General features: G+C 37.8%; 1 protein-coding gene across 2 annotated transcripts; it reads right to left on the minus strand.

Annotated features, from left to right (window-relative positions):
• Window positions 1-4,960: 4,960 nt before the first annotated feature.
• LOC139693260 (2-acylglycerol O-acyltransferase 2-A-like) lies at window positions 4,961-21,697 on the minus strand. Of its 2 annotated transcripts, none has more exons than XM_071591366.1 (6): window positions 21,580-21,697; window positions 20,117-20,340; window positions 16,336-16,601; window positions 11,797-11,971; window positions 7,600-7,799; window positions 4,961-6,034 (listed from the first exon to the last, which is right to left on the minus strand). In XM_071591366.1, the coding sequence occupies exons 2-6, from the start codon at window positions 20,332-20,334 to the stop codon at window positions 5,880-5,882; spliced, it is 1,014 nt and encodes a 337-aa protein (XP_071447467.1). In that variant the 5' UTR covers window positions 20,335-20,340; window positions 21,580-21,697; the 3' UTR covers window positions 4,961-5,879. The 2 variants fall into 2 exon arrangements, with proteins under 2 accessions (XP_071447467.1, XP_071447465.1); XM_071591364.1 differs by lacking the exon at window positions 21,580-21,697 and adding an exon at window positions 20,762-20,972.
• Between the last annotated feature and the right edge of the window lie 5,709 nt (window positions 21,698-27,406).

The raw sequence follows: 27,406 nt of genomic DNA on the forward strand, positions 1-27,406 counted from the left end.
CAACTGAGATTAGAAATGCAAACTTTAATTAGCAACAGTTCTTAGCAACATAATCAACATTTGCTTCGTAATCAATTTGGCCATTTCGCCCAAAGGGACGATATGTTTTAATCCGACTGTTTTCACTTATTTAAAGTTAATTCTAAGGTGTTTCCCAGGCAAATTTATTTTTTATTCATTACACCTTGTGGATTTCGTCATTTTACTTAATTTACAAGCTTTCTCACGTACAGGGAACTCATTTATTTCAATATATATATGAAAAACCGTAATCTAATTAATCCCCAAAGACCGCAAAGTATATCAGTACCTTAAGTAGTTCTTCAATTACCTCATAATTTCCAATATAGCTATATGAATTACACGATCAGATGTGTCCGGAATTTTAATTATAATTTATTTGAAAGCCTTTATAGCATTGTATTTTTGTAATTAAAATACATTTATTAGAAAAAGCGTACAATTTTTCACTCAAAAACACAATCCCCCCAATTCCGAATGCAAACAAAGCACTGTTTTTAGCCTAAAAATATTTATTTGTATGAACTGCGTCTATTGAAGACAAAAAGATTTTATTAGCATTAATGTGATTTTTGATAAGAAACAGAACCCAGTATCATCTTCTCTGCAACAACAAGGGTCTCTTCATCTCAGTACCTATGCTTCCTTCCTCCCTTCTATCCAACATCCCTATCTATCAATCTATCCCTACTAATTCCTAGTTTGCCCTCCTGGCCGGGCACTCTGGGCACCTGCAGCTCCACCCAAGCTATGTGATTTTTCAGGTACCAGATCTTCCTGGGAAACCATAACCGACACTGTGAATTAATGAACTGGCACCCCTAATACCCTGATTTGTGAATTTCACATGCCATGAATAGGGCTTATAGTACTGGGTGAACTCTGCCATCACCCAAACCCAACCAACATTTGGGTTGATCGTTACTGTGTTTATGGTTTTAATTATATAAAATTTTGTATATTTATACCACTATAAGGTAATCTACAAGTTAAGGTAGGTTTTTGGATGGACACAGCTACCAAATAAATAAATATTTTGTGACTCCTAACAAAACACAAAATCCAGCATCCTCCTCTACATCAGGCCCCTTTTCATCTCTGAGTACTCTCTTCCTCCCTTCATTCCATATCCAAGACATCCCTATCCTGTTCCTTCCCTTTCCTCTTTTGCCCAACATTCTACCCTCTATCACAGTCTTCAACATCCCACTGCCGGTCAACACCCCCTTCATCCACTTTTCCTGCCTCCATAGGATTGCTCCCAACAAACCCCTCTCTTCGCCCACCATACAAAGTACTTCCTCATTTGTTTTCTTCTCTGTCCATTTCACCTTCTCCATTCTTCTCCACACCCACATTTCAAAAGCCTCCAATCTATGTCTATCCCCCTGCTTCAACGACCACGTTTCCGTGCCGAATATAACTATAATATATATCAATTGATGAGCCTCCAAACCACGTCCATCCTCCTGCTTCAATGACCACGTTTCCATAGCCACACATAACTACGGTCAATATCAAAGTTTTCTAACGAGTCTTTTCTTAAAACATCCTTATAATCAACGTCCCTCTCATCAATCAATCAACATCCTCTTCTTAATTCCCTCCTCCTCCTCCTTGTCTGTGAAAGCCTCTTTGCTTAATTGCACAATTCTTCTCCTTACGTCCCCACTAATACTTTGAAATCACCTTTGGTGCAAAAAACACTTCCTAGATACGTTTAACTGTTCCACCTGCTCTACTTTAATTGCCCTCTTATTTTAATGTTTGGCTGAAGGCTTTTTCTTTCTAGAGAATCGCATAACCTTTGTTTTATCAATATTGATTCTCATCCCATACCTGTCGGACTGAATTTCCAATTCACTAAGCAATGCTTGAAACCCCTCTATTGGCTGACTGACAAACTAAAGCTTGGTCATCAGCAAACCTAACTGATTTTACGAATTCCCCGCCCACTTTCATTCCTACCTCCAGTTCTTCCCTAAATGCCTTTTTAATCATTCCCTCTGCATACTGGTGGAACAGCAACGGTGATAATGGGCAACCCATGCCTTACACCTCTTCCTAACACTGCCCATCCGGACTCCCTGTTCCCCACCTGAGCAGCCTGAGACATGTACAGGTTGCGGATTAGCCTCCAGTCCCTATTCCAATCATATATATATATATATATATATATATATATATAAATACAGGGTTCGTCCGGAAAATAAGTGTACTGAGCTCAGGAAAAAAAATTTATTACACTTTTACATATCTTAAGCTAATATTCCTCAAAATAGGACCCTTGTGAGTCGATACACTTGTTCCAGAGGCGTTCCCATTCCTGGAACGCTCCCGCGAAGGCATCATCTGGAACCTCTCGAAGACTCGTCGTCGACCTCTTCTCTGCCCTCCACGAACATCTTGTGCCACCGAAAGATCATGTTTCTGGACATGGCTGACTCCCCGTAAGCCTGGTTAATCATACCGACAGTTTCGGTAGACGATTTCCCAAGCTTTACCGCAAATTTGATGGAATAACGCTGCTCCAAAAACTTCGGCATCGCGTTCCGTGACGTGGGTCGAGCGTGGAGGTTTGCGTTAACAGAGCTCCTCACTACACCACAACAGCTCAGAGCCGACTGCCTTTTTCAGCGTCGCTTGCCAACATACCCCCCTCCAATCGCAGCCCGTCAGAGCGGTGCTGGGATTGTGCCCAGCCCAGGAGTCAGTACACTTATTTTCCGGACGAACCCTGTATATATATTACACAGTAATTTACCGGTTAAGGTAGGTTTTTGGATGAACACAACTACCAAATAAACACTTCATTTATCCCAAAAAAACATGACCCAACATCCTCTTCATCTCTGAGTTCAGTTTTCTTTTTCTGTCCTGCTGCTATCCTTCCATCTCACCTCGCATAGACCTAAAATATCGATATTTCCCCTTTCCATCTCTCGCTTAACATTCTCCAATTTCCCTGTCCTCATCATTGTCCTAACATTCCACGTTCCTATTCTAACTGATGTGGTCTTCTTCTCCTGCGTCTTCTGTCCTGCTGCTGCCGGTTTTCCCTTGCAAGGATTTCGTGGGATGACGACCGCGGAAGCCTTACCTCCCCCGCTGCCGGGCACGACACACGGCCAATTGTGCCGAGCCCCGTGGTTCCAAGACTCAAAATCTCTGTATAGTCCATCATGTTAATCTTGGGAATGATAATTGAGGTGGTTTCCCGTTTCCTTCCTCAATGTGTTTTTAACGTGACACCATCACTTAATGGCCACTGGCCCCACTGAGGTCAGACGCCATTGCAGCGCCTCACTGAGGAACAGACGCTGCGTGGACTACCTTTCGTCTAGCTCCTAACCTTCGACCTATCTGGCATGGGTGACCCTACCAGGAGCAATAATTATTACTCCCACCAGCACAGCTCTAGGGGTCATCGGAACGCACAATCCCTTCCGCCACGTCAAGGTTGTATTCCACGGTACGGGGAGAGGTTCTAATATAATGTTTTTTGGAAATGTAACCTTTTCTGGGTTCCCTTAAAAACTTTAATTTATAATAAACTGTAATGTTTTTGTTATAAATTTTTATTTTAGAATTGGTGCTAAAATTGCTTAAAATACTACGTGACTCATGTGTTTATTTTTAACTTGGGAAATATGCGTTTGTAAAAATATTACATAGTTTCATAAGACCATTTTTTTTACATAGATTTTTATCGAAATTTCGCCTAATATTTAGGAAATAAATGTGTTTTTTTTGCAAATAAATGTTATACATAAAAATATACATTATATATATATATATATATATATAATATATTATATATATATATATATATAATATATTATATATATATATATATATATATATATATATAATATATTTTATATATATATATATATATATATATATTCATATATATAGAAACAGATATAAGGAAAAGGGATAGGAACACACATAAAGGACGAACACAATAGAGGTGGGGAAGGCAGAATCGAACGGATCACAAGAGTAAAAATATTTCCTTGACCGGGACTCGAACACCAGATCTTTCCACTTGCCGGGCGGATGTGTTCGTCCATTATGTGTGTTCCTATCCCTTTTCCTAATACCTGTTTCTATATATATGAGTATTTATTCGCCGTTTGGTGGGATTTCGTGTTTGAATGTGTATATATATATATATACAAAGAAAATGTACAGAGATATGTATATACGCGTGTGTGTGTGTGTATATATATATATATATACATATATATATATACACATATATATATATATATAAAACCATAAACACAGTAGTAATTAACCCGAAGGTCGGTTTGATATGGTTGATGGTAGAGTTCACCCAGTACTAAGCCCTATACGGCGTGTGAAATTCACACATCTGGTACTATCTGAAGGTGGAAGATCTGGTACTATCTGAAAATTTACATACTAGTAGCTTGGGTGGAGCCCATATGTATATATATATATATATATATATATATAATATATACCTGTATATATATATAAAACATAACGACAGTAATCAACAGGTCGGTTTATTAGGTGATGGTAGAGATCACCCAGTACTAAGCCCGACGTCATGTGAAATTCACACATTAGCAGGGTATTAAGGGGGGCCAGTTCCTTTCCCTGTGCCGGTTATGGTTTCCCAGGAAGACCTGGTACCCGAAAAATTACTTTAGCTTGGGTGGAGCTGCAGGTGCCCAGAGTGCCTTGCCCTGGAATCGAACCCGGGACCCTCCAGTCAGCAGTCCAACGCTCTACCCACTGGACTACCGCGACCCACATATGTATATAATATTACATACATATATATAAATATACATATATATATATATATATATATATATATATATATATATATACATGTTTTTCCCATTATCCCTCAATATCTAAATGGTTTATCACAATTAGAAATATAAAAACACAGTTTGTATAGAAAAAAAGGGAAGCCTTTATTCACTTCTGTAAACTTTCTACAAATTAAATCCACTTCATCAACAATCATTTAACAAAATACTATCATCTCTTCGAACTCCAAACTCACTCCCAACGAGGAAACCCCACACAAATACCAAAATACACTTCACTAAACATTCATTTCCCATTGTATAAACATCCAAATAAAGTCAACTAATCCTTTCAAATACAAGGAATTAATAACTTTTGTAGATCAGGACTCTTTTTCTGATAATAGAAAAGAAAGTCCCAAATTTGAGCATAGAAAGGAACCTTTTCAAACGCAAGTTATACATTTATGCGTTCGTACAAAAACATTATTCTTCAAAGTCACAAAGGAGAAGACCGCTCCGGCATCCTGGACAATGCCATAGAATTATATACCGTCCAACAGTACCATAAAAAGACTACCACACGACGGTATCTTAAGTACAATGCCGTATTTTTTTCTAATCACAAACATATTTACAAATGATTAACATTCATTTATATAAACAAAATCTTTTAGATTTTATTTTCGTTTCTTTTAATTTCATATAAAAGTCTACAAAACATAACAGTCTTAGATAAATTGTATAAATTCAAATCGGAAAAACAACGTCATTTAACGTTTACAGTACTTTGTTCAACAATTGTTTCAAATATATATATTCCTCGGAACAATTAATGCCATAACGGCACACGATTCACATTTCGCCAAGACCATAGAAACCAAAGGCAAAACCCAGGACAGATGTCACCAATAAACACCAACGATTCTCCATCAAAATGACACCAAAGCGAACTTATTCCCATCTCATAATAATTTCACCCATTCCGTCTCTTAACGTCTCTTGTGCACCAATCGGATTCGCTGACAGAAGATCTCACCTAATTCTTCGACCATAATCGTTTCCTTACGTTATCGTCAACTTAACATTTGGATCCGTCAAATACTTGGACTTCTGAGTCTCAAAGAGTTGAATCAAGGCCTGGACGTAATCATTGTGTACCTTATCCACTTCTTCCTGCGTGGGATGTGGATTCCTTTCGATGTTAATAGGCGTTCCAACTGCAAAACAAGAACGACAAAATTAACATTAGCACATCCATCAATTTAAAACATTCTCAAACATCCAGAGCACCTTCCGAAAGCAACGCAAATGGATTCCCCTTGCCATTCCTATTGGTCGAAGTGGGATCAAACCACTTAGAGTAGGTGTGATAAATGCTAAGCTTTGCCACAAAAACAGTCTCAGTGCTCTCTAAACTGTGGAAGCGGAATTGAAGTAATCCATTGAAAACATTTGCACAAACTCTTAAAATTCTTCAAAGTACTCTTCTTGGGCCTACACATTTTTTCCAGCAAATCTGCCATGACTGGTACATGCCCTGGAAGACGTCTTCAGGGACCTCTCTCGCAAAAGGTCTTCTAGTCGCAGAGCTGATTAGATCTCTTCTATGGATGAAAAACAGGTTCCTTTCAGGGCTGCCTTAATCCGAGGGGACAAAAAGAAGCCTGCTAGGGTGATATCAGGACTATAAAAGGGGGATTGGGCAGTGTTGGCACCTGGTGTTTGGCTAAGAAAATACATCGACTCAAAGCACATTGTGGCAAGGCCTGCTGTCATGATGGAGTTGCCGTGTTGTTGTGATGGAGTTGCTGTGTTGTCGTGATGGAGTTGCCCTGTTATCATGTTGGAATTGCCCTGTTGTCATCATGGAGTTGCCCTGTTGTCATGATGGAGTTGCCCTGTTTTTGTGATGGAGTTACCGTGTTGTCATGATGGAGTTGCCATGTTATCGTGATGGAGTTGCTGTGTTGTCGTGATGGAGTTGAGATGTCTTTTCTTGACCTGATGACCCTTTTTCGGAGTCTTTCCAGCACATCCACATAGTAGGCAGCATTATTAACTGTCTGTTCTTGAGGAACAAACTCCTTATTGGATCACTCCTTTACTGTCGACAAGACAATGAGCATTGTTTTCACTTCCAATTTGCTCATTCTTGCCTTTATTGGACTTTGAGGGACTAGTTGGTGCCCCACTCAGAGAGCTTTGGATGTTTTGTTTCTGGGTTGTATGAAAAAAACCCAGATTTTGTCACCAGTGATGATGTTGTCCAAATAATCAGGTTCATTTTCAATACATTGCTAAAGTTCACTTGAAATTTCTGCTTAGTTGGTGTTTCCTGACACTGTTAGCAGGCAGAGGTTTACAATAACTGACGTCCGGATGCTTCTACAGATTGGAGAGCACTGAGACTAGTTTTAAGGTAAAGCTTAGCCTTCCTCGGACCTACTGCAAGTGGTTTAATACCACCACGATCAATACGAGTGGTGTGGGAAATTGAAATACATTACTTCTGTAATGCACACTGTATGATGACCATATTTTCTCAGTGTTTTGTTCATCCAAATTTTCAAAGCCATGTCTCATGTATGAAAGAAACTACGGCCATATTCAGACTTCTGACTCAACACTGCCTGCGACAGAGTAGTCTTCAGAATTAATGCAAACGACACAAACCAAAGGCCACACTCACATTAAATAGAACACCAAGAGATCAACTAAAACTTAAACAAAAGCTTTACATTACGAGGAGAAATTTAATGAAATATACCACAACCAGACTCACCCACAGTATATATCGGTTTCCGGAACGGAAGGATGCCGAATGAGTACTGAAATATACCACGGCCCAAGAAAAGTACCGGAGCAAGACCGATTATCTTCCTCAACTTCTCCTGGATCATTCGGAGGAAACTCCCCTCTGGATTGGATATCTGATCGTAGACATCCGTCTCTCCGAAGGAAAACACTGGAACAATGGAGGCCCTGAGGAAGAAAGAGACAGCATGGGGTTATTCCATGGATTAGAAGAAGAACCCTTGTTAAATCTACAGAAAACATGAGTAGCACTATATTTTAGAATGAAATTGAAGCTTTCTCTTCAGGTTTTACCTCCTCCTGATGTTATATTCTTCAGAATTCTTCTTCTTCATACCAAAACAGAGGAAAGTCTAATGAATGTGGGTCTGTCAGTTTAGTAATAAGAAGAAGACCTTCTCTTTCAGGATTTGGCACCGCCATGATACCCCAACCTCCCATATAACAGTCCCTCCCGGCACCACTATTGGCTAGTCCTATTATTCCCCATAATCATCACCAGTATTTCAATCCTAGGATTGGTTAACTCCAGCCCTCCAATATACTCTCTATTTAGTGCTAATTCCCTCAATCCCTGATAGGTTCCCTGTTCTACATCCTTCTTAATTTGCCCTATTTGTCCCTTGGCCTTCCTCGTGGGATCTTTCCTTTAATTATAATCCTTAATCCATCCATTTGTATGCTTCCAAGTGTGTCCAATCCGTCATCTGTTTCTTCTCCATAGCCATAGAGAGTGTTCTATCCATAATAGTAGTCCTATCGTCTTATCTGCTCTTCTATATACTTCCTCCTTCCTTCCTCACTTTGTCTCTGTCAATTTAATCTCTTCAGCATTCTCCTCCTAATCAGCGCCATCTCCCAAAGGCTTCTATTCTATTCAATTCTTCATCTGGTCCACTTTTCCATAGTATTCCATGTCTTCTTCGATCCGTATAGTGCCATGATCCACACGAAAGTCTTGACGAACTGCTTCCTTATTTGCAATCGTATGTTCTTCATACAACAATAGCAATTGCCTCTTCTCCTTCCCAATTATGCCTTCTTATCTCTGGGCTATTCTTCGCTTGATGTCAGTCAAAATCCTCCCATCCCATGTCACCATACTTCTGCCGACCAACAAGTACAGAGATGAACGGAAGGACAGCACTCCACTTGCTCTAGTTTCATCTATTCTCAATTGCGATATCTGTCTGCATTCGGCTTCTCTCTTCCACTCACACTCAAAGGATTTTAGTTTTATTCTCGTTGATGTTCATATTATTCAGAGTTGAATTGTAAGTGAAAAAGTTCTTCCAGCATAATGTAGAACACAAAAACATTTATATCTGTAAAGAAGGCTAATCTGCAACCTGTATATATCTCAGACTGCTATCAGGTGCGAGTGGGGAACAGGGAGTCCGGTTGGGCAGTGTTAGGAAGAGGTGTAAGGCAGGGTTGCCCATTATCACCGTTGCTGTTCAACCTGTATGCAGAGGAAATGATTAAAGAGGCATTATGGGAAGAACTGGAGGTAGGAATGAAAGTGGGCGGGAAATTCATTTAAAATCAGTTAGGTTCGCTGACGACCAAGCTTTAGTTTGTCAGTCAGCCAAGGGGCTGCAAGCATTGCTTAGTGAATTGGAAATTCAGTGCGACAGGTATGGGATGAGAATCAATATTAATAAAACAAAGGTCATGTGATTTTCTAGAAAGAAAAAGGCCAAGCTAAATATTAAAATAGGAGGGCAAAAACTAGAGCAGGTAGAACAGTTTATGTATCTCGGAAGTGTTTTGGACCAACACGGTATCAAAGTAGTAAGGACGTAAGGAGAAGAATTGCGCTATTAGGCAAAGAGGCTTTCACACAAGGAGGAGGGAGAGTATGACAGGGACGTTGAGTAAGGATACTAAGAAGAGATTCATTAGAAAACTTTGATATGGAGCGTAGCTATGTATGGTGCGGAAACGTGGTCATTGAAGCAGGAGGATAGACGTAGACCGGAGGCTTTTGAAATGTGGGTATGGAGAAAAATGGAGATGTTGAAATGGACCGAAAGAAGGAAAACAAATGAGGAAGTACTTGGTATGGTGGGCGAAGAGAGGGGTTTGTTGGGAGATATTACAAAGGAGGCAGATGAAAAGTGGATGAAGGGGGTATTGACCGGCAGTAGCGGGATGTTGAAGAAGACTGAGATAGAGGGGAGAATGTTAGGCAAACAAGGAAAGGGAAGAACAGGATAGGGTTGTCTTGGATAGGGGATGAAGGGAGGAAGGAAGTACTCAGAGATAAAGAGGGACCTGATGTAGAGTAGGATGCTGGATTTTGTGTTTTGCCAGGAGTCACAAAATGTTTTATTTATTAGCTGTGTCCTTCCAAAAACCTACCTTAACTGGTGGATTACCTTATAATAATAAATCTGTAAGATTATTACTTATGAGAAGAAGTGTACAGATAATAAAGAATATTGTTAAAGAGATAGAGACATTATTGTGTGAGTCTAGCTATCTATAAGAAAGAAATATATGTTTTTTATTGAAACTCTTCCCGATATCTCTCCTACAAATCATGCATGAACCAACGCAGAATAATTCCCACGAGACTTACGATCTTCAACATCTGCACATTGCGGAGGTATTCTTGAGGAATATATTTGAACTATGAGGCACTGGGCAAAACTGATAGTATACACAATTAAAACTAACAGTTCCCTGATTCGAAGAACTGAATATCCGTGGTCTGGGCAATAAACACACGAACTGAGGCCATAAAAAACTTTGTTTTGCTTAAAAATTGAGTCTATATTGCAATGATTTTGTTGCTTATACCTTGTTCAAAGTACTCTCTCTGTCAATTCGTAGAAATGGCTATCTATGCCTCCTTCTTATTATTATTATTATTACATATTCCATCGTCTTCTTCTTCTTATATTCATTTCCACTGTTTAATAATAAAGCACCCTCCCCTTTGGAAGTCCTCCTCCTATTATTTAAAGGCAGTTCAGTTCTTATTAAGGTTCTTCTTATTTAATTGTCAATAGTAGTAGTCTTCTATACCGTCGTTTCTTCTTTGCTTTTTTATTATTTATCTATTGTCTGTTTATTTATTATCTCGTGTGCCCCCATTAAGTGATATGACACGTACAATGTCCCCACCAATCATTATCATCACATTTCATTGCATTTTATTAATCTGGAATATATATTGGAAAAAGTTGCAAAAAGGGGCAGAGATCTATTTTAAGAATAAAAATAATAATAAGGAGGATTGTGATGATCATTGGATCAATGCGGTGATTTGAATTAATTAATTGCCAGAAACAACGGCGAACATATATCAATGTGCTCTCTGGTATAATGTGCTCTGAATGGTGTGCATTGTGTCATGGTGTCATTCATTGGTGTGTGTGTGTGTGTGTCATCAAGGATCCATCCATGTCGATCCATCCAATCATATTGTGTCATTCAATGGTAATAAAATAGTATTAGTGGTGGGCACTGTTGATAATTTACTCTTAATTCAGTTCACTCTTCATCAGCTGACATTATCATTCGGATCACAGTTATTATTATAATGACGATTAGATAAGAAGAAGGACAAGGGACCATTGCACTGTCACGATCAATGTTGTATCAACGTCAAACACAGAAGGTGATGGGAATAGGAAGGTCTTTATAAAGGCCTTCGCATCTTAATCCGTCTTGGCGTCTTGTCTAGGCCATCTTCAATAAAATGCCTAAATCCACTTTGAAAACTAGGATGTTTTCTTCATCAGATAGCATTATCACCCTCTAAACAGCTGTCAGTATTATTCTCAGTAATTTCTTATGATAATTTCGACCTCCATACATCACCATAAAAACCTGATACGCTGATTCGTTTCTCCGTGATCTGGTCAATATCCATTTTACGGACAACAAACAGTATTACAAACGAGAAAGGACAACAGAAGCAAAAACATAACTGGCTAGCACCACGCAATGCATGACTCAATACTAGACTAAAAACAATGAACATTTCACCACAAATCCATCATTGTTTAAACAATCAGATGACCATATACAAAATTATGAATTTAACACATTAAACTAAGCAGTTACAAGAGAAAAAACCCGGATCGCTCACCGTCGAACATGATTCTTTCATATTTTAAGGGTTTTCGGTGTCAACCAAAGGTTCTATACATACCCTGACTGCATGGCTATCCTGATAAACCCTTTTCTCTTCTTCAACACCAGCTGATATGTCCCCGGGTGACAAAAGAATGATTCCGAGGCACCTCCGACGATAACAGCCGCAACGTGACCACCCTCTGGATTCGTAAGGACATACTTCAAGCTTTCTTTCGAAGCCGCAACGGAACCTTAAGTAAAACCGAATCAAAACCATATCATCAACACATTCAGACCTAAACTGACGACTCCGTATGATTACAATGAGGCATATTAACATATTTTCGCAACACAACCCATTAGAGGTACAGGGTTCGTCCAGAAAATAAGTGTACTGAGCTCAGGAAAAAAAATTCATTACACTTTTACATATCTTAAGCTAATATTCCTCAAAATAGGACCCTTGTGGGTCGATACACTTGTTCCAGCGACGTTCCCATTCCTGGAACGCTCCCGCGAAGGCATCATCGGGAACCTCTCGAAGACAAGTCGTCGACCTCTTCTCTGCCCTCCACGAACATCTTGTGCCACCGAAAGATCATGTTTCTGGACATGGCTGACTCCCCGTAAGCCTGGTTTATCATACCGACAGTTTTGGTAAACGATTTCCCAAGCTTTACCGCAAATTTGATGGAATAACGCTGCTCCAAAAACTTCGGCATCGCGTTCTGTGACGTGGGTCGAGCGTGGAGGTTCGCGCTAACAGAGCTCCTCACTACACCACAGCTCAGAGCCGACTGCCTTTTTCAGCGTCGCTTGCCAACATACCCCCCTCCAATCGCAGCCTGTCAGAGCGGTGCTTGGCGCGCCTGGAGTGGCGTGCCCAGCCCAGGAGTCAGTACACTTATTTTCCGGACGAACCCTGTAAGCTGATTTAACAGCTTGCAATTTATGTGAAATACTCGAACGACAGAGAATAGGACCGTTGTATTTAGAAAATAAACGTTTGACACAAGAGGTAATGCCAGAAGTACCCGAACCAACAAAGAAAACACAAAAATATTGGCAAAAAAGCACTTATTTTTCAAAATAATCTCCTTTCAGCCCTAAATACACTTTTCCCGGCGATGTTCAATAATTTTAATACCCTTTTTTATATAATAAGAACTGTCTTTCTCCATAAAATAGCCATTAACTGCATTCGAAATCAATTCTTCACCGTTTGGAAAATCTTCGACCACCCGAGCCAATATTTCAAAGTTTGCAAATGCAGAAAATACTCCGAGGGGGCTCTAAATCTGGCGAAATTAGGTGCAAGAGATTGCAATTAAAACTTTAATTCACGAATTTCGACCATTGCAATAACGTATTTGTGAGCTGTTGCATTTTCTTGATGAAACAACACCTCCTTCTTAGCCAAAATTCGGCCGCCTTTGCTTGATTTCTTCGCTCAAAACATTGCAATAACTTCGCATAATACTTGCCGTTGATAGTTTTACCTTTTTCAAAGATAGTCAATGAAAATTATCCCATGCAAATCCCAAAAAAACCGTCCCTATGACCTTGCCTGCAGATGAAACTGTCTCCGCCTTCTTTGGAGCCAGTTCTCCCTTTTAAATCCATTGTTTTGATTGTTCTTTCGTCTCGGGCGTGAAGTAATGAACCCATGTTTCATCCATGGTTATCAAACGGTGCAAAAATTCCACTCTGTTGCTGTGAAACTTTGCCTGACACTTGATTGTAACGAAAGATCTCAGGTTTTCCCGCCGTACGGTATTCAAGAAGTTCTCTTGAGTTTCCCAGCGTGGGTTCAGGATTGCTAAGTGAAAGAAGCCTTTGAAATCCGACTGGACACCAGTACTTTCAACAGTTGACAACGGCTTCCAAATCAGTAATACTTGGAAGCCAGTGCTAAAGAAAATAGGTACGACGCCGGTATTTAAAAAGCTGCTTACAAGGATGCAAAAAGTGATTGATCGTCAAGGCGACTGTGTAGAAAAATAGCTAAATGCTCAACCTATCCATACGATGTTTGCAAAGATGAGAGAATAAATTTGATTTTTCATGAAAACAAAATGGGGGACCTTACTTTTTGAATCGCCTTCGTGCTTACAAATCTTGTATATCCATTTGTAAGCCATGTTTATTGGTTTAGTTGTGTTATAAACTGATTAATTTTGATAAATCCTGGTTTAATGGATAATTTTCTTGATAAACAGATTCAATTTCGCACGTGCGGAATTGAAAAAGGGTAGAACATGGTGTAAAAACTATTAAAAGATTAATAGTCACTGATTTGTCGCAATTTTCGAACAGTAATTTCAATTTGGAATGACATCTGAAGGTAAGTAACCCCAAAGTTTGACGAAAATTGAAGATTTTAACATATAAATTGTAACTTTTTCCTTTTCAAGGTGATCTAATGGGAAATATTACCGAGCACGTGTGTACATCATACTGAAGCAGTATTTATCTCCATTGCATATCAGTGTTTATCTTGAGAAGTGTTCGTCAAATTTGTTCAAGAAGATTAAGGAAAAACATCGCAAATTCAGAGCAAAGATTGTTTGCAAGTGGTCTACGCAATGTATCGGAATAACTCTTGTAATTTATGCCATTCCTCAACTACGTACAATAGACATATTGGACGGGAAATCGGCAAAAGTAACCATTAACCCTCTTAATGCGGCTGGCTGATATATATCGGCTTTTGTATCCCTGGCGAAAAGTATGGCGGGCCGATATATCGGCTCTTGCGTAGGCTATTGTTTAAATTGCTGTAACTTATGGTTTTTTCTTTAATAATTTATGGTTTTTGTGCTATCGATAGGGTGAATTCCATACAATTATAAAACATATTTTTTGATTTTTCATTAGCAATTTCAAATGCTTTTCAAAAAGTATAATTCTTATTATAATTTTAGGTTCAGTTTTGTACATGTCGGGAAGCTCAGCCTAATTGTCTGCTCGTTTTTTTAGTCTGAGTGGTCTTTCCACTATGAAAAGCCACTGAAAGGTTACTAATCTGTGTTCATCTGTAATCTCTTGAATGTGTTATGGTTTGGTGGTGTTGATATATAACTGCTTATTCAGACTTTGTTGATGCGATGGAAATGAGAGCACTGCTTTGTAATAATTTTGGTTTCTCTTGCCGTCCATCCTATCTAATCAATTGCGCCCTGTGTAATGGATTACATTGTCAGCAGTTCTCTATGAGTTAGAACTTGGTTTTGTTCTGCCTTTAGATTGTAAGCACATTGCCGCAGTCTCAAGGAAAGGGGAAAAGTCCCAATTTGACTAAGGTGAGATCAGCCTTTTCAACAAAATCGAACTATGCAGAGGCTGACAAAAAATTTACAATTCACTGGTTTTTCTTTTTATTTATTTATAATTTTTTCAACATTTCTTTCTTATATTTAAATATGGTAGTTTCATTGAAAAATGTTTTTAAAAAATATATTAGTATTCTGTCTAAAAAATCTAAATATTATTGCTAACAAAAAAATATTCTTCAAATTTATAATACTGTAATAATTACATTTATTTTTCAGATGATGTAAATGTATAACATCATTATTAACTACAATATTATATTTCAAAATAAAAAAACTGCATATGGATATCTAAACAAATAACTTCATAATGTTTCTTTTCCTAAGGTGATACATTTTCTTAAAATACCCTTTGCACTTCTCACTAAGTACCCCTGGAATCCCCACCGCACTAAGAGGGTTAAGATGCTTTGAAATTCAGAACAGAAGTTTGCTTTAGCAATTAGTCTTTGACGAATCTCTGATAGATGATTTATATTTCATAAAAGATAAGATTTGCGCCACAAAATTAGGTCAAAATTGTTTGAAACCGAGTCAAACGACGGTTTTGAAATGGGTTTACCGCCATAAATACCTTGCAAAAGTTAGCTTACCTCTAGTATTAACTTCCGTCCTCCTTATTTCTGAATCTAATGGCAAAGTATTTGCAATATGTTCTATCAACAGCTTGTTTTTAATTTCGTACGTCATTTCCCTTGCGTGGTCATCACGGAGACGGCGTTGTATATTTTTTATGTTACTTTTTATGTTATTATTTATATATTTTGTATGTTTACATGGTTCTTGCGCAATTGAAATTGGCATAACTAGCTTGGTGTTGTCGCTCGGAAAGTTTTCAGGTAATTCACTTCTTATTCTGCACTACTTCATTAAACTTTAATTTATATTTCCTTTCCAAAGTTAATTTCTATGTGATGGGCTAGAGTTTCCCCTTAAAATGTACACACGTGTCTATCCTATCCAGAGTACGTGGGTAAATGTTTTCAATTATAGGTATGTGTCAGTCATTAGACGGTCTGTGCAATAAATGCGCAAACTGTTGATATCTTATATTCTTCACTACTTCATTGGTAAATTTGAAGATTCTTCATGAATAAAAAGAAATTAATATTGGAATAACCCTCGTATATGATTTTGAAGCTTTAAAAATCGCACTAAAATTCATGTTTTGCCCAATCTTATTGATTGTTTACGTTTGCGTTCAACAGGCATGTGTGCATTAGTTTTCATTCAACCCTCGTACTAGATCAAAACAGTATTTCAATCGTCCACACTTCACTCACCCGAACAGAGGAGGAAATCGCGGTATCCCGGTATGATATAGTGTCCTTGTAGAGTCAGCAGATGCGGTATTAGACCAGGGAACACTTCACTGAACTTCGTGCCCTCCGTCGCAAAATTCCCAAAGGCCCCAGAGCAGAGAATGCCGTGCGGGTGGCACGCAAAGAGGTAGTTCTTCGCCGGGTCGAGATTCGCCAGCTTTATCAACTTTATTGGGAAGTAATCGCAGTAATATTTCCACAGTTTCCATTTCCTGACCCACTGAACCCTATTCGGAGTATAAAATATCAATAATAACATTAATTAAAACATACAATAAGACTTACAAGCTGTTTTAAAGCGATTACATTATTATTACAGATAATAAAGCAATCACGGTAGGTTTTGGAATGACAAAATATACCAAAGAATTCTCTTGTACCTTCAAACAAAACAAAACCCAACATCCTACTCCACAACTCTGTTCACTACATAGACACATATATATACAAATATATATATATATATATTTGTGTATATATATATATATATATATATAATCTCCAAGCCTCCAATCTACGTCTATCAGTTCAGTGACCACATTTCTCCGCCATACATAGCTATGCTCCATATCAAAGTTTTCAAGTCTATTCTTAACATCCTTACTCAAAGTCCCTCTCATCTTAACTCCCTCCTCCTTGTGTGAAAGCCTCTTTGCCTAGCTCAATTCCTCTCCTTACGTCCCTACTACTTTGACAGTGTTGGTCCAAAACACTTCTGAGATTAGTATAAACTGTTTTACCTGCTCTAGTTTAATTGCCCTCCTATTTTAAAGTTTAGCTTAGCGTTTTTCTTTCTAGAAAATCGCATAACCTTTGTTTTCTTAATATATTGATTCTCATCCCATACCTGTCACACTGAATTTCCAATTCACTCAGCAATGCTTGCAGCCCCTTGGCTGACTGACATTAACTAAAGCTTGGTCATCCAATCAAACCTAACTGATTTTACGAATTCCCCGCCCGCTTTCATTCCCACCTCCAGTTCTTCCCATAATGCCCCTCTTTCATCATTTCCTCCGCATACAGGTTGAACAGCAATGGTGATAATGGGCAACCCATGCCTTACACCTCTTCCTAACACTGCCCATCCGGACTCCCCGTTTCCCACTCGCACCTGAGCAGTATGACACATGTATAGGGTGCAGATTAGCCTCCTTTCCCTATTACAATCTATTCCTATTTTCTGCAACATACTAATTATTTTTTTCCCAATTCACTCTATCAAATGCTTTTTTGAAATCTACAAAACAGGCAAATAGATGCCGTCAGGCTTAGTACTGGGTGAACTCTACCATCACCTACCAAACCGACCTTTGGGTTGATTACTGTGTTTATGGTTTTATATATAAATATATATATATATATATATATATATATATATACATTTATATTATATATATATTTATATGTGTGTGTGTGTATATATATATATATATATATATATATATATATATATAAAATTATACATACATACACACACACATATATATATATACACATATATATAAATATATATATATATATACATTTACATATATATTCATTGACATAAACATGTAGATATAAGGAAAAAGGACAGCAGGAACACATATATATGAAGGACAAACAACACAGGGGGGAGTACGTGGGGAAGGCGGAATCAAGAACAGATCACAAGCGCATAAAACATTTCCTTCACCAGGACTCGAACACCGGACCTTTCAAATTGTCATTGGGCCTGATGTTCTAACTGTTTGAGCTATCAAGGGAACATAATGCACCCTGAAATCTGCGGCTCTTACATATTAACGAAATGCCCCGATTCTTTGGCCAAAAGATGGCGTTATGGAGCTGTTTCACCCACCAAAGGAGTAGTAGTATTATTATTTAGGGGAGGCGACCAACAGCTGAGGTCATTTGCACCATAGGGGATGGACAGGAAAGGATGAAGGGTGGAGAGAAACCCGGCGTCAGCATTAGCCTACTACTCTTTACGAAAGGCGCCAAGGGGTCAAACAGTTTTACGTCCCATCTGACGGACGGCGTACTCACTCAAAGTGCCCTCCACAAAGGACCTCAAGTAGGGATATCGAGATACCTCTGAAAAATATTCAACACCGCCGCCGGGATTTGAACTCGGGCCCTCTACACATTCAAATACGAAATCCTACCAAACAGCAAACAAATACTCATTTATATAGAAACAGACATAAGGAAATGGGATAGGAACACATAAAACCATCTCAGGGGACGAATTGCAAACATACAAGGGGGTGGGAGGGGATATGTAGGTGGCTATTGGCTGGATTCAGTGGCCTTGATTCATCCCAGGAGGTTTAAATTGCTGCAGCACCCAGATATGCACCATTTCTACAGGATTTGGCAGTTAAACCCGAACGAATGAAACCTTTTTTTAAAAGCAAGCGTATTTAAAAAAATAAGAATGAAAACGAAAATCCTTTATACATACGCACAAGTAGTAGTGATATCTGTCAAGAGAGTAACATGACTCAATGCAATTAACCCCTTTCAGCCGTCTAATAACTTGATTCAAAATTTGCAATTTCGCAAAAATTTGCAAAAAATCATTTGAAATCAGTGGCTGAACGTTTCCTTAGTTTAGCAAAACCTTCCCCAGACATCTCCAAAGCATTTATTTATCCACAATTTTGTAAACAGTTGATCTAGGGTAGCAGAAGAATTGAACTATTTCAAAATATAATGCCCAGCAGGAACACTTTCGATAAAAGCGGCCATTACAATTGTACTCCGCACTTGTAGATATACATCTCAGCCATTTTGAGGTTATGACTGTTTACTAGATGCCTTTAGCTTCCATGCACGCCAATTGCGACCTTCAGTGGAACTACGATACGGCGGGAAATTCAAATTGAAATTTGCCCGGAGATAACCACCGCACCCTGTATGATACTAGCCGATCTGGAAAGAGTTTCAATCACCGTAACAGAAAAGCAGTTATCGTTAAATCGATCGAGGGAAGCAGTGTGAGTAGGGATGGGGAGATTTGGGGGAAACGAATGGACCGATGTGTGTTGGAACGTTGATTTAAAAAAATAAGGATCCAATGAGAGCAGAATTAAGTTTTTGACAACCAGAATTTCCAAGGAAAATTATAATATACATATCACTTTCACGAAAAACTTCTAATCTAATTTTTTACGTCTGTCCAAAGCAGATAGAACAGTAGGTGAAAAGTTTTATACCGTCAAATTAATCACTATTATTCCATACACGAATCATATAAATTTCCCCACCGTTAACAAGGCAAATGCGAGCATAAAAATGAAGTATTTTGACACTCAGTGTATATAAGGGAATATTCACGAAGGCGAAACCAAAAAAAAACACAATATATACATGCGGCGTGACAAAATGAATAAAATATACAACGCACCATTAATATAAATGACATATTCCACCTTCTCTGCAGTCTGGGAATACTTTTATGAAATATATACACACACGACCGTCAAAACGATTGACAACATCTAATAACCACAGATTACCTTCACCATAGTGCTTCCTTCTAGTAATAATATTGTTCATTAAGATATTTGGATCAGTTTAATCAGCAGTAGTACCTCTGATTTAATGTAATTTCACTAATTACGAGAGTAATACGAATGAGCATGCAAGACAACGAGGCATCAACAAAATCAAAAACTATGGTAACGAGAAACAAATGAAATGTGATTTACGACACTGTCAATAAAATATTTCTACGTAAACCTATTATACATACCTCCTTCCTCCTCGTTCGCAAATATCCTTGTCGTACCAGAGCCAAAGGATGTATAAAATCGAAAGGTAATAATATCTCGTGTAAAAAAATACAAACAGCAACGTGAGGAAGGCTAACAAACCCATGAAGAAAAATGTGGTTATCCAAAATAATGCGGCAAACGTCTGCATTCTCCTCTCCCAAGGGACGTTAAGAGGTGCGAATTCTATTAAAGCCATTTTAACCTGAAAGAAAAGTAAATTTTTGTGAGTGCCTAAGCACTGCTTTGCTTAGAATCAATATAATAGCGAACTGTGTCGAGAACTTCATTTTATGAACGAGAACTTTTTAGAAGTCGTGTGTACACATTGAAAAATATTACTCCTTGGCATTCAATGCAAATTCTAACCAACGAGACAATAAATAGCATTCTTTAACACTATTACCAACGATAGTTAACACAATTCCAACTTGAAACATCCATAATATTCACGAGTAACGGCATCAAGGTATGATCTCATGACGAGATTTATAAATCCGAATTCAACACAGGTTTACCACAAAACTATGACACAAACAGACCATTTTCAGAGTTCATAAATAACTTTGGGTAATGTTGCAAAGCCATAAGGTAACCGTTTGACCTTTTAAATACTACGTTTTTACCTTTGATTTCAAGTCCGCTAATAATAAATCCTTGGAACTATTCGCGTGCTATATTTGGAAACAGAATTATGATTTAGTTACATCACCGAAGTTTTCTTTCAAGAAATTTGTCAGTCTGGATTGTGGTCTTCTGCTGCAAATTAGTTTCCACATTAAAAGAGAAGTACAACCTGTCCGGATAGATTGATATGATAACAGAACTAACATGCATGGCCAAACCGCGAGTCGTTGAGTTCCTTCTTTGATTGTTTTCGCAATAAATACATAAAAGTTTATGTGAGGGCTTAAAAATAAATCAAAAACCCTTTAATCAAATATATTAATTATATCAATACAAAAATCAGCATATTAACCACTTCGGTACCCAATTTCAGCACTTGGTTGACTTTTTTTCGATCGTAAATACGTGAATTATCAAAACATACATGGCTGCCTTTCATTCGTATATTTCTTAATTCTCAGGTGAATTAATTCCGCTCACTTTTCACGAATTAAACCAATTATTCTCTCCAAAAATCTGTTGTTTAAAGTGTCATGAGCTGAATCATTGGGGATAACTGTAATTACTTAGCCGTCGCACCTAATTTAAAGTTAGTTTTTAATGATTATAATTGAAATGAATCTACTGACATGGATCAAATCATAGTTTAACGATGCGCTGAGAGTTTAAGCTATTCATTCAGCATGCGATTAATTCCTATGGGCTCCATTTCAAGTGACAACAAACACAGTCGAAGATCTTAAAGTCTGAGACGTAGGTTTCATTTTAATCTATTCATGTAAAGTAACTAATAAATTGTTCAACTTGTACGACTCACCTGCTTATCTTTCACCGTTCAGCAGTCGTCTAAGAGGTACATCACACGACAACAGCAATCTTTTGATAACTTCCAGCTTATCTCATAGTACAAGGGTGAAATGAAAAAAAACTGGCCACGGGTGTGGGTAACCGGTTTAGATTTGAGTTGAAATTGAAATGCAACTTAAGCAGGTATCTTGGGTAAGCAACCTGCCTTGTACGTTGAGGTTAAAGCTATGGAGTTGCAATCTCCTGCTCAACCCCGGGTCCGTATGGCATAGTTTTCGTAATTACAACTTTCAAAGACGTCTGCAAGCAACCAACAAGGTTAACCGACCGCGTTTTGCATGTAATTTGCCTGCTCATCACGGGCAATGGGACGATTTATTGGAATACGACCTGTCAGAAACGTATCTTATCAAGTTATACATAAAAGTAAAACAAGACAGACTTACTCGTACGCAGAACATAAAATGTATCTCATTTCACATTTGTTATTCTGTCAAATCTTTCTGACCCGTCGCCGTTGCTACGGCAACAAAATAAACACGTTGCTAAGTGAATGTTATTTCGAGAGATAAGTCGTTAATGAGAGAAGTGCAATAATATTTCTTAGTAAAAACGCATCTTCACGAAGCCGTATGCATATAAAATAAACAACACATTTGCCATCACGAAACTTACAATACTTTCGCAAACATCGTCATGAACTACCACCTCAACCGGTAAGTAAGTGTTTCAAAATGCCACAAATTTAATACATGGCTAACTTTTGAATTGCTTCTGGTTGCATATTTTAATCTTTTCTGCGATGAAGAACTAACTGCATCCAATGAAACTATGCAAGCTGGATCGTTCTAATGTCATATTTCTACGAATCAATTGACATACATACCTAGAGGTACGTTTTATTCAGATTTCTTCATGGTATTGCGTGAAAGTCGTATGCGTATCGTTTGTGAAAATGATTTGATATTGCGCCAGAAACTGGGATTGGAAATTGATCTGTCCTTAGGCAAACTAGGTATAATCAAATCTAACCCAGTTCGCCCGTGGAATTTGTTAGAAAGCTTTCAGTCTATCGGATCGTATTAGGGTTAATAATATATGTGAGAATTAGAAGTGCGGTTAGCAGAGATAGTTGGATAGCGAGCGGTTCATGGAAAGTGCCGACAAAGTATGTCCTTACTTTGTTCTATCTGGGATTTGAATAATCGAAAAATTAAAAAAATACTAATTTCGTATTGACTTTTTAATATGGTAAATATTTTCGGTGATACAAGCAAGGCTCGAAACCAAAAATATGCACAAAAGAGTAAAAGTGCGTTTGATGTACCGCGAGAATTATGTTTGCAATTTCCACGAGTTTTTTTGCATTTCATATAAATATGCAATTTTTATTGTAATTGTTAGATTTCGTGAGATTTTATCGTGTTCTTCTGATGTCTACTATGAAGTGGAAACCCAGAATTAACATCACCATTTATTATATATATATATATATATATATATATATATATATATATATATATATATATATATATATATATATATATATATATATACACATACACACATACATATACACACACAAACGAAGTATCAAATGAATATGCGAACTGATGCAATCTGGCGGCCTCGACGCGGACGATAGCCCCGCCCACAATAGCGGCGCTAGTTGCCTCAGACCCAATGAGGAGCCATCTTTGTGTGTTTTGGCGGATCGTCGAGCTGTGCGTATGATATGACAGTTATGTTAAAGTTTCTGTGGTCCTTTCTTGTTTTAACTGTTTATCGTCTGAAAATGGAAATTGACGAAATCACGGAGCGTCGCATCATCATATCAAGTTATTTGGTGAAGTTCGGTTGTAAAAGTTATCATAGGAAATTACTGAGAAATGTACTGACAACTGTTTATACCGTGATACTAATCTGAATAAGGAAAAAAAATCCTAGTTTTCAAAGTGGATTAAGCGTTTTATTGAAGATGGCCGAGACAAGACGCCAAGACGGATGATGTCAATAGGCCTTTATAAAGACCTTCCTATGCCCATCACCTGTTTGACGTTGATACAACATTGATCGTGCGTGCAATGGTCCCTTGTTCTTCTTATCTATTCGTCATTATAATAATGACTGTGATCCGAATGAGTTAGTGAGTGAGTTAGCAAGAAGTTTGTATGTCCTTCATGTTAACATTCAGTGTCTGCGGAACAAACAACTAGACATGGAAGTGCTTATCTCTCAACACCAGCCTGATGTAATTTGCATTAATGAGCATTGGTTCACGGCTAATGAACTTGCTTCTTTCCAGTTATCTGGCTATGTTGTGGCCGACGCTTTCTGCCGGTCCACACTCAAAAATGGTGGAGTCCTAATTCTTGTTTCTGTGAACTTAACCTTTAGCTCTGTAACCTTTCCATATAATTGTCTCAATGTTGAACAGGTTTTCGAATCCAGTGTGACTATTGTCCACTTCTGTGATATCAGTTTTTTTATCTTAACTATATATCGCTCTCCCTGTGGTAATTTCAATGTGTTTATTGATAAATTTTCCAGCATGCTGAACAATGTTTATAACTCAGTTGATAAACCCCTCCTGGTTGTCACTGGTGACTTTAATTGTGACCTCCTTCGTGGCACCAAAGAAAAATCTGAACTATTAGATGTTCTTTCCCTGTATAACTTAAATGTAACTACTGACAAACCCACCAGGGTCAGCTCTACTTCTGCATCGGCCATTGATAATATTTTTACAAATATTGATTATCGACTCGTGAAAACCGAGGTTATAATATCCCATATCTCTGACCACTATCCATTACTCTCCACATTCTGCATTAATGCCTCTGACAAGGTTACAACAAGCTACAGGAGAAAGTTCTCTGATGAGAATGTAAATGCTTTCTGCAATTTGCTTATGTGTCATGATTGGACCAATGTTTACTCCATGAGCTCCTTTGAAGATGGTTTTAATTGTTTTTACTCAACATATTTATCCTATTTTGATTTTTGTTTTCCTGTATTACCCGTTAAAATTAAAAATTCGTCTTTGTCTAAGGGCAGAAAGTCATGGGTCACTGATGAAATCCAGTATGCATCCAGAGTCATGAAAAACATGGCTCTCCATTACAAAAACAGATCGATGCCTATAGAACCTCTCGAATATAAGGCAATGAGAAAGAATTACAAATGTCTTCTCCGTAATGCAAAAAGAACTTTTAATGATCGTAGAATATTTAATGCTGGAAATAGATCAAAAGAAATATGGAAAATTATCAAGGAGTCAAAATTTCGTATATCATTAACCCCCAATCTCAGGTTACTGGACTCTCAAGGTAACGAACTTGAGGACAGTTCTGCTATTGCCATGGCTTTTAATGACTTTTTCACTTCTCACCAGTCACCCAACGTGACTAAACAAAGCTTTCATAGACAAACATCAAGCCAATGTAATTCCCTATTTCTCCGCCCATGCTCTGACATTGAATTAACTAATATCTTAAACAAAATGGGAAATAAGTACACCTCTGGTCCAGATGGCATTCCTTTTATCATCATTAAAAAATCCTTTAATGTCATTAAACCCCCTCTATTATTCTTAGTCAATGAATCTCTTAGGCTTGGTCAGTTTCCATCATCTCTTAAAAGCACCAAAGTCATCCCCCTTTATAAAGGTAAAGGAAATAAACAGCACATGAGTTCTTATCGTCCAATATCTATACTCAATCAATTCAGTAAAATTTTTGAATTAGTGTTTTATTCTCAATTAATATCGTACCTGGAATCGCACAAACTGCTATCAACCTACCAGCATGGATTTAGAAAATCCATGTCTACTACCACTGCTACCTACCATTGTATAAACAAAATATTGTCTGACCTAGACAATAAACTGGAATCTCTTGTTTTATTATTTGATTTCTCCAAGGCCTTTGATTTTGTCAATCACCATATGTTATTGCTGAAACTTCAAGAATCTGGCATAAGAGGTACTCCATATAATTGGATTAAATCTTATCTAAACAACAGACAACAGAGTGTAAGTGTTACGAAAGATGGAATATCCCATGTATCGCCTGCAAAAACAATATCCTGCGGGGTTCCCCAGGGATCTGTTCTTGGCCCAGTGTTTTTTCTCATATACATAAATGGCCTCCCAAGGATGCTTAATTCTGTACCTAATACACTTCCCCTCCTGTATGCCGATGACACAAATGTCTTAGTGTCTGCCTCTTCAATCAACGGCCTCGTATCAAGTGCTAACAATATTATCCACCTTTTGCAAGAGTGGTGTGATCGTAATTTTCTTCATATTAATAAGGAAAAAACAAATTTAATATACTTTGTAAATAAAAATAAACCTATGACAGATATTTCCGTCTCTTTTGACAATGTGATTATTCCAAGGAGTGATAATGCCTCCTTCCTTGGTGTTACCCTGGATAGTAGACTAAACTGGGAAAGCCATATTTCTAGATTACGCCGAAAACTCTGTTCCGCGTGCTATTTGGTACGTTCTATCAGGCAAACTGTAAATAATGAAGTGCTTATGTCTATCTATTATGGTGAGTTTTATGCCCACGTAATTTTTAGTATTCTTTTTTGGGGCCCATTACCCTGTGCTCATGTTGTATTTAAAATCCAAAAGAGGATACTAAGAATAATGTGCAATGAACCCCTCAGAGCTCCATGTCGCCCCCTATTCAAAAAACTTTGTATTCTCCCTCTTCCCTGTGTGTACATGCTAAGTGCTATTGTTTATGCTAAACGCCATATCTCATTATATACCACTAACAATAGTATTCACAATCATTATACCAGGACCTGCAGTCATCTACATGTGAACTTCATCTGAACTTGCAAGTCTTACTTTTTCCCCCCATAACATGGGACTCTTATTATATAATAACCTTCCTCTCGTTATCAAGAGCATAGAAAAAATGTCAACCTTTAAATTCAAAGTGAGGGAATTTTTCATGCGACACTTATTCTACACTATTGATGAGTTTCTGAATATGTAACAATGTATTGTATTTTATGTTAAGATCTTTGACGTGCCGTATATCTTGGAACATGAATGTACCCAGATCCTCAGGCTAATAAATAAATAAATAAATAAATAAATAGATGATGTCAGCTGATGAATAGTGTAGAACTGAATTTATATTAAATTATCAACAGTGTACACATTAATACTACATATTTTATTACTATGAATGACACGATGATTGGATGGATGGACATGGATGGATCCTTGATGACACACACACACATACCAATGAATGACACAATGCACACCATTCAGAGCACACTGATATGTTCGCCGCTGTTTCTGGCCATTAATAAACTCAAATCACCTCCGATCCTATGATCCATTCCTACTTATCATTGTTATTAATAGATCTTTGCCCCTTTTTACGACTTTTCTCAATATATTCCCAATGAAATGTGATAATTGAGGGACATTGTACCATTGGGCCCAAGATGTTTGTAAGAAACGAGGCAATGAAGAAAGAAACGACGATAGAAAACTAAAAAGCCTAAAACTGCTGCCGAAGAGGACTTCCAAGGAGGGTGCTTCAGTTGAACAGAGCGGATAAGGAGATGGGATAAGTGCATAGCCTTCTACGAATAGGAAAGAGTACTTTGAAAAAGGAAGGACACTAAAAACATTGATCGATAGACTCTACATTCAAAGCAAAATAGTTTTTATGGTCTCAGTTCGCGTCATCGTATAGATAGACATCGTATACGTGTAAATATGCAAAACTTGCGATAAAAAACCAATTTTTTAATAAACTAAGTTATATATATATATATCCAACTATTGTAAAAAATATTTC

The sequence above is a fragment of the Hetaerina americana genome, unplaced genomic scaffold, assembly GCF_022747635.1.
Source record: "Hetaerina americana unplaced genomic scaffold, ioHetAmer1.1.p SCAF_45, whole genome shotgun sequence".
In the NCBI taxonomy this organism is placed as follows: Eukaryota; Metazoa; Arthropoda; class Insecta; order Odonata; family Calopterygidae; genus Hetaerina; species Hetaerina americana.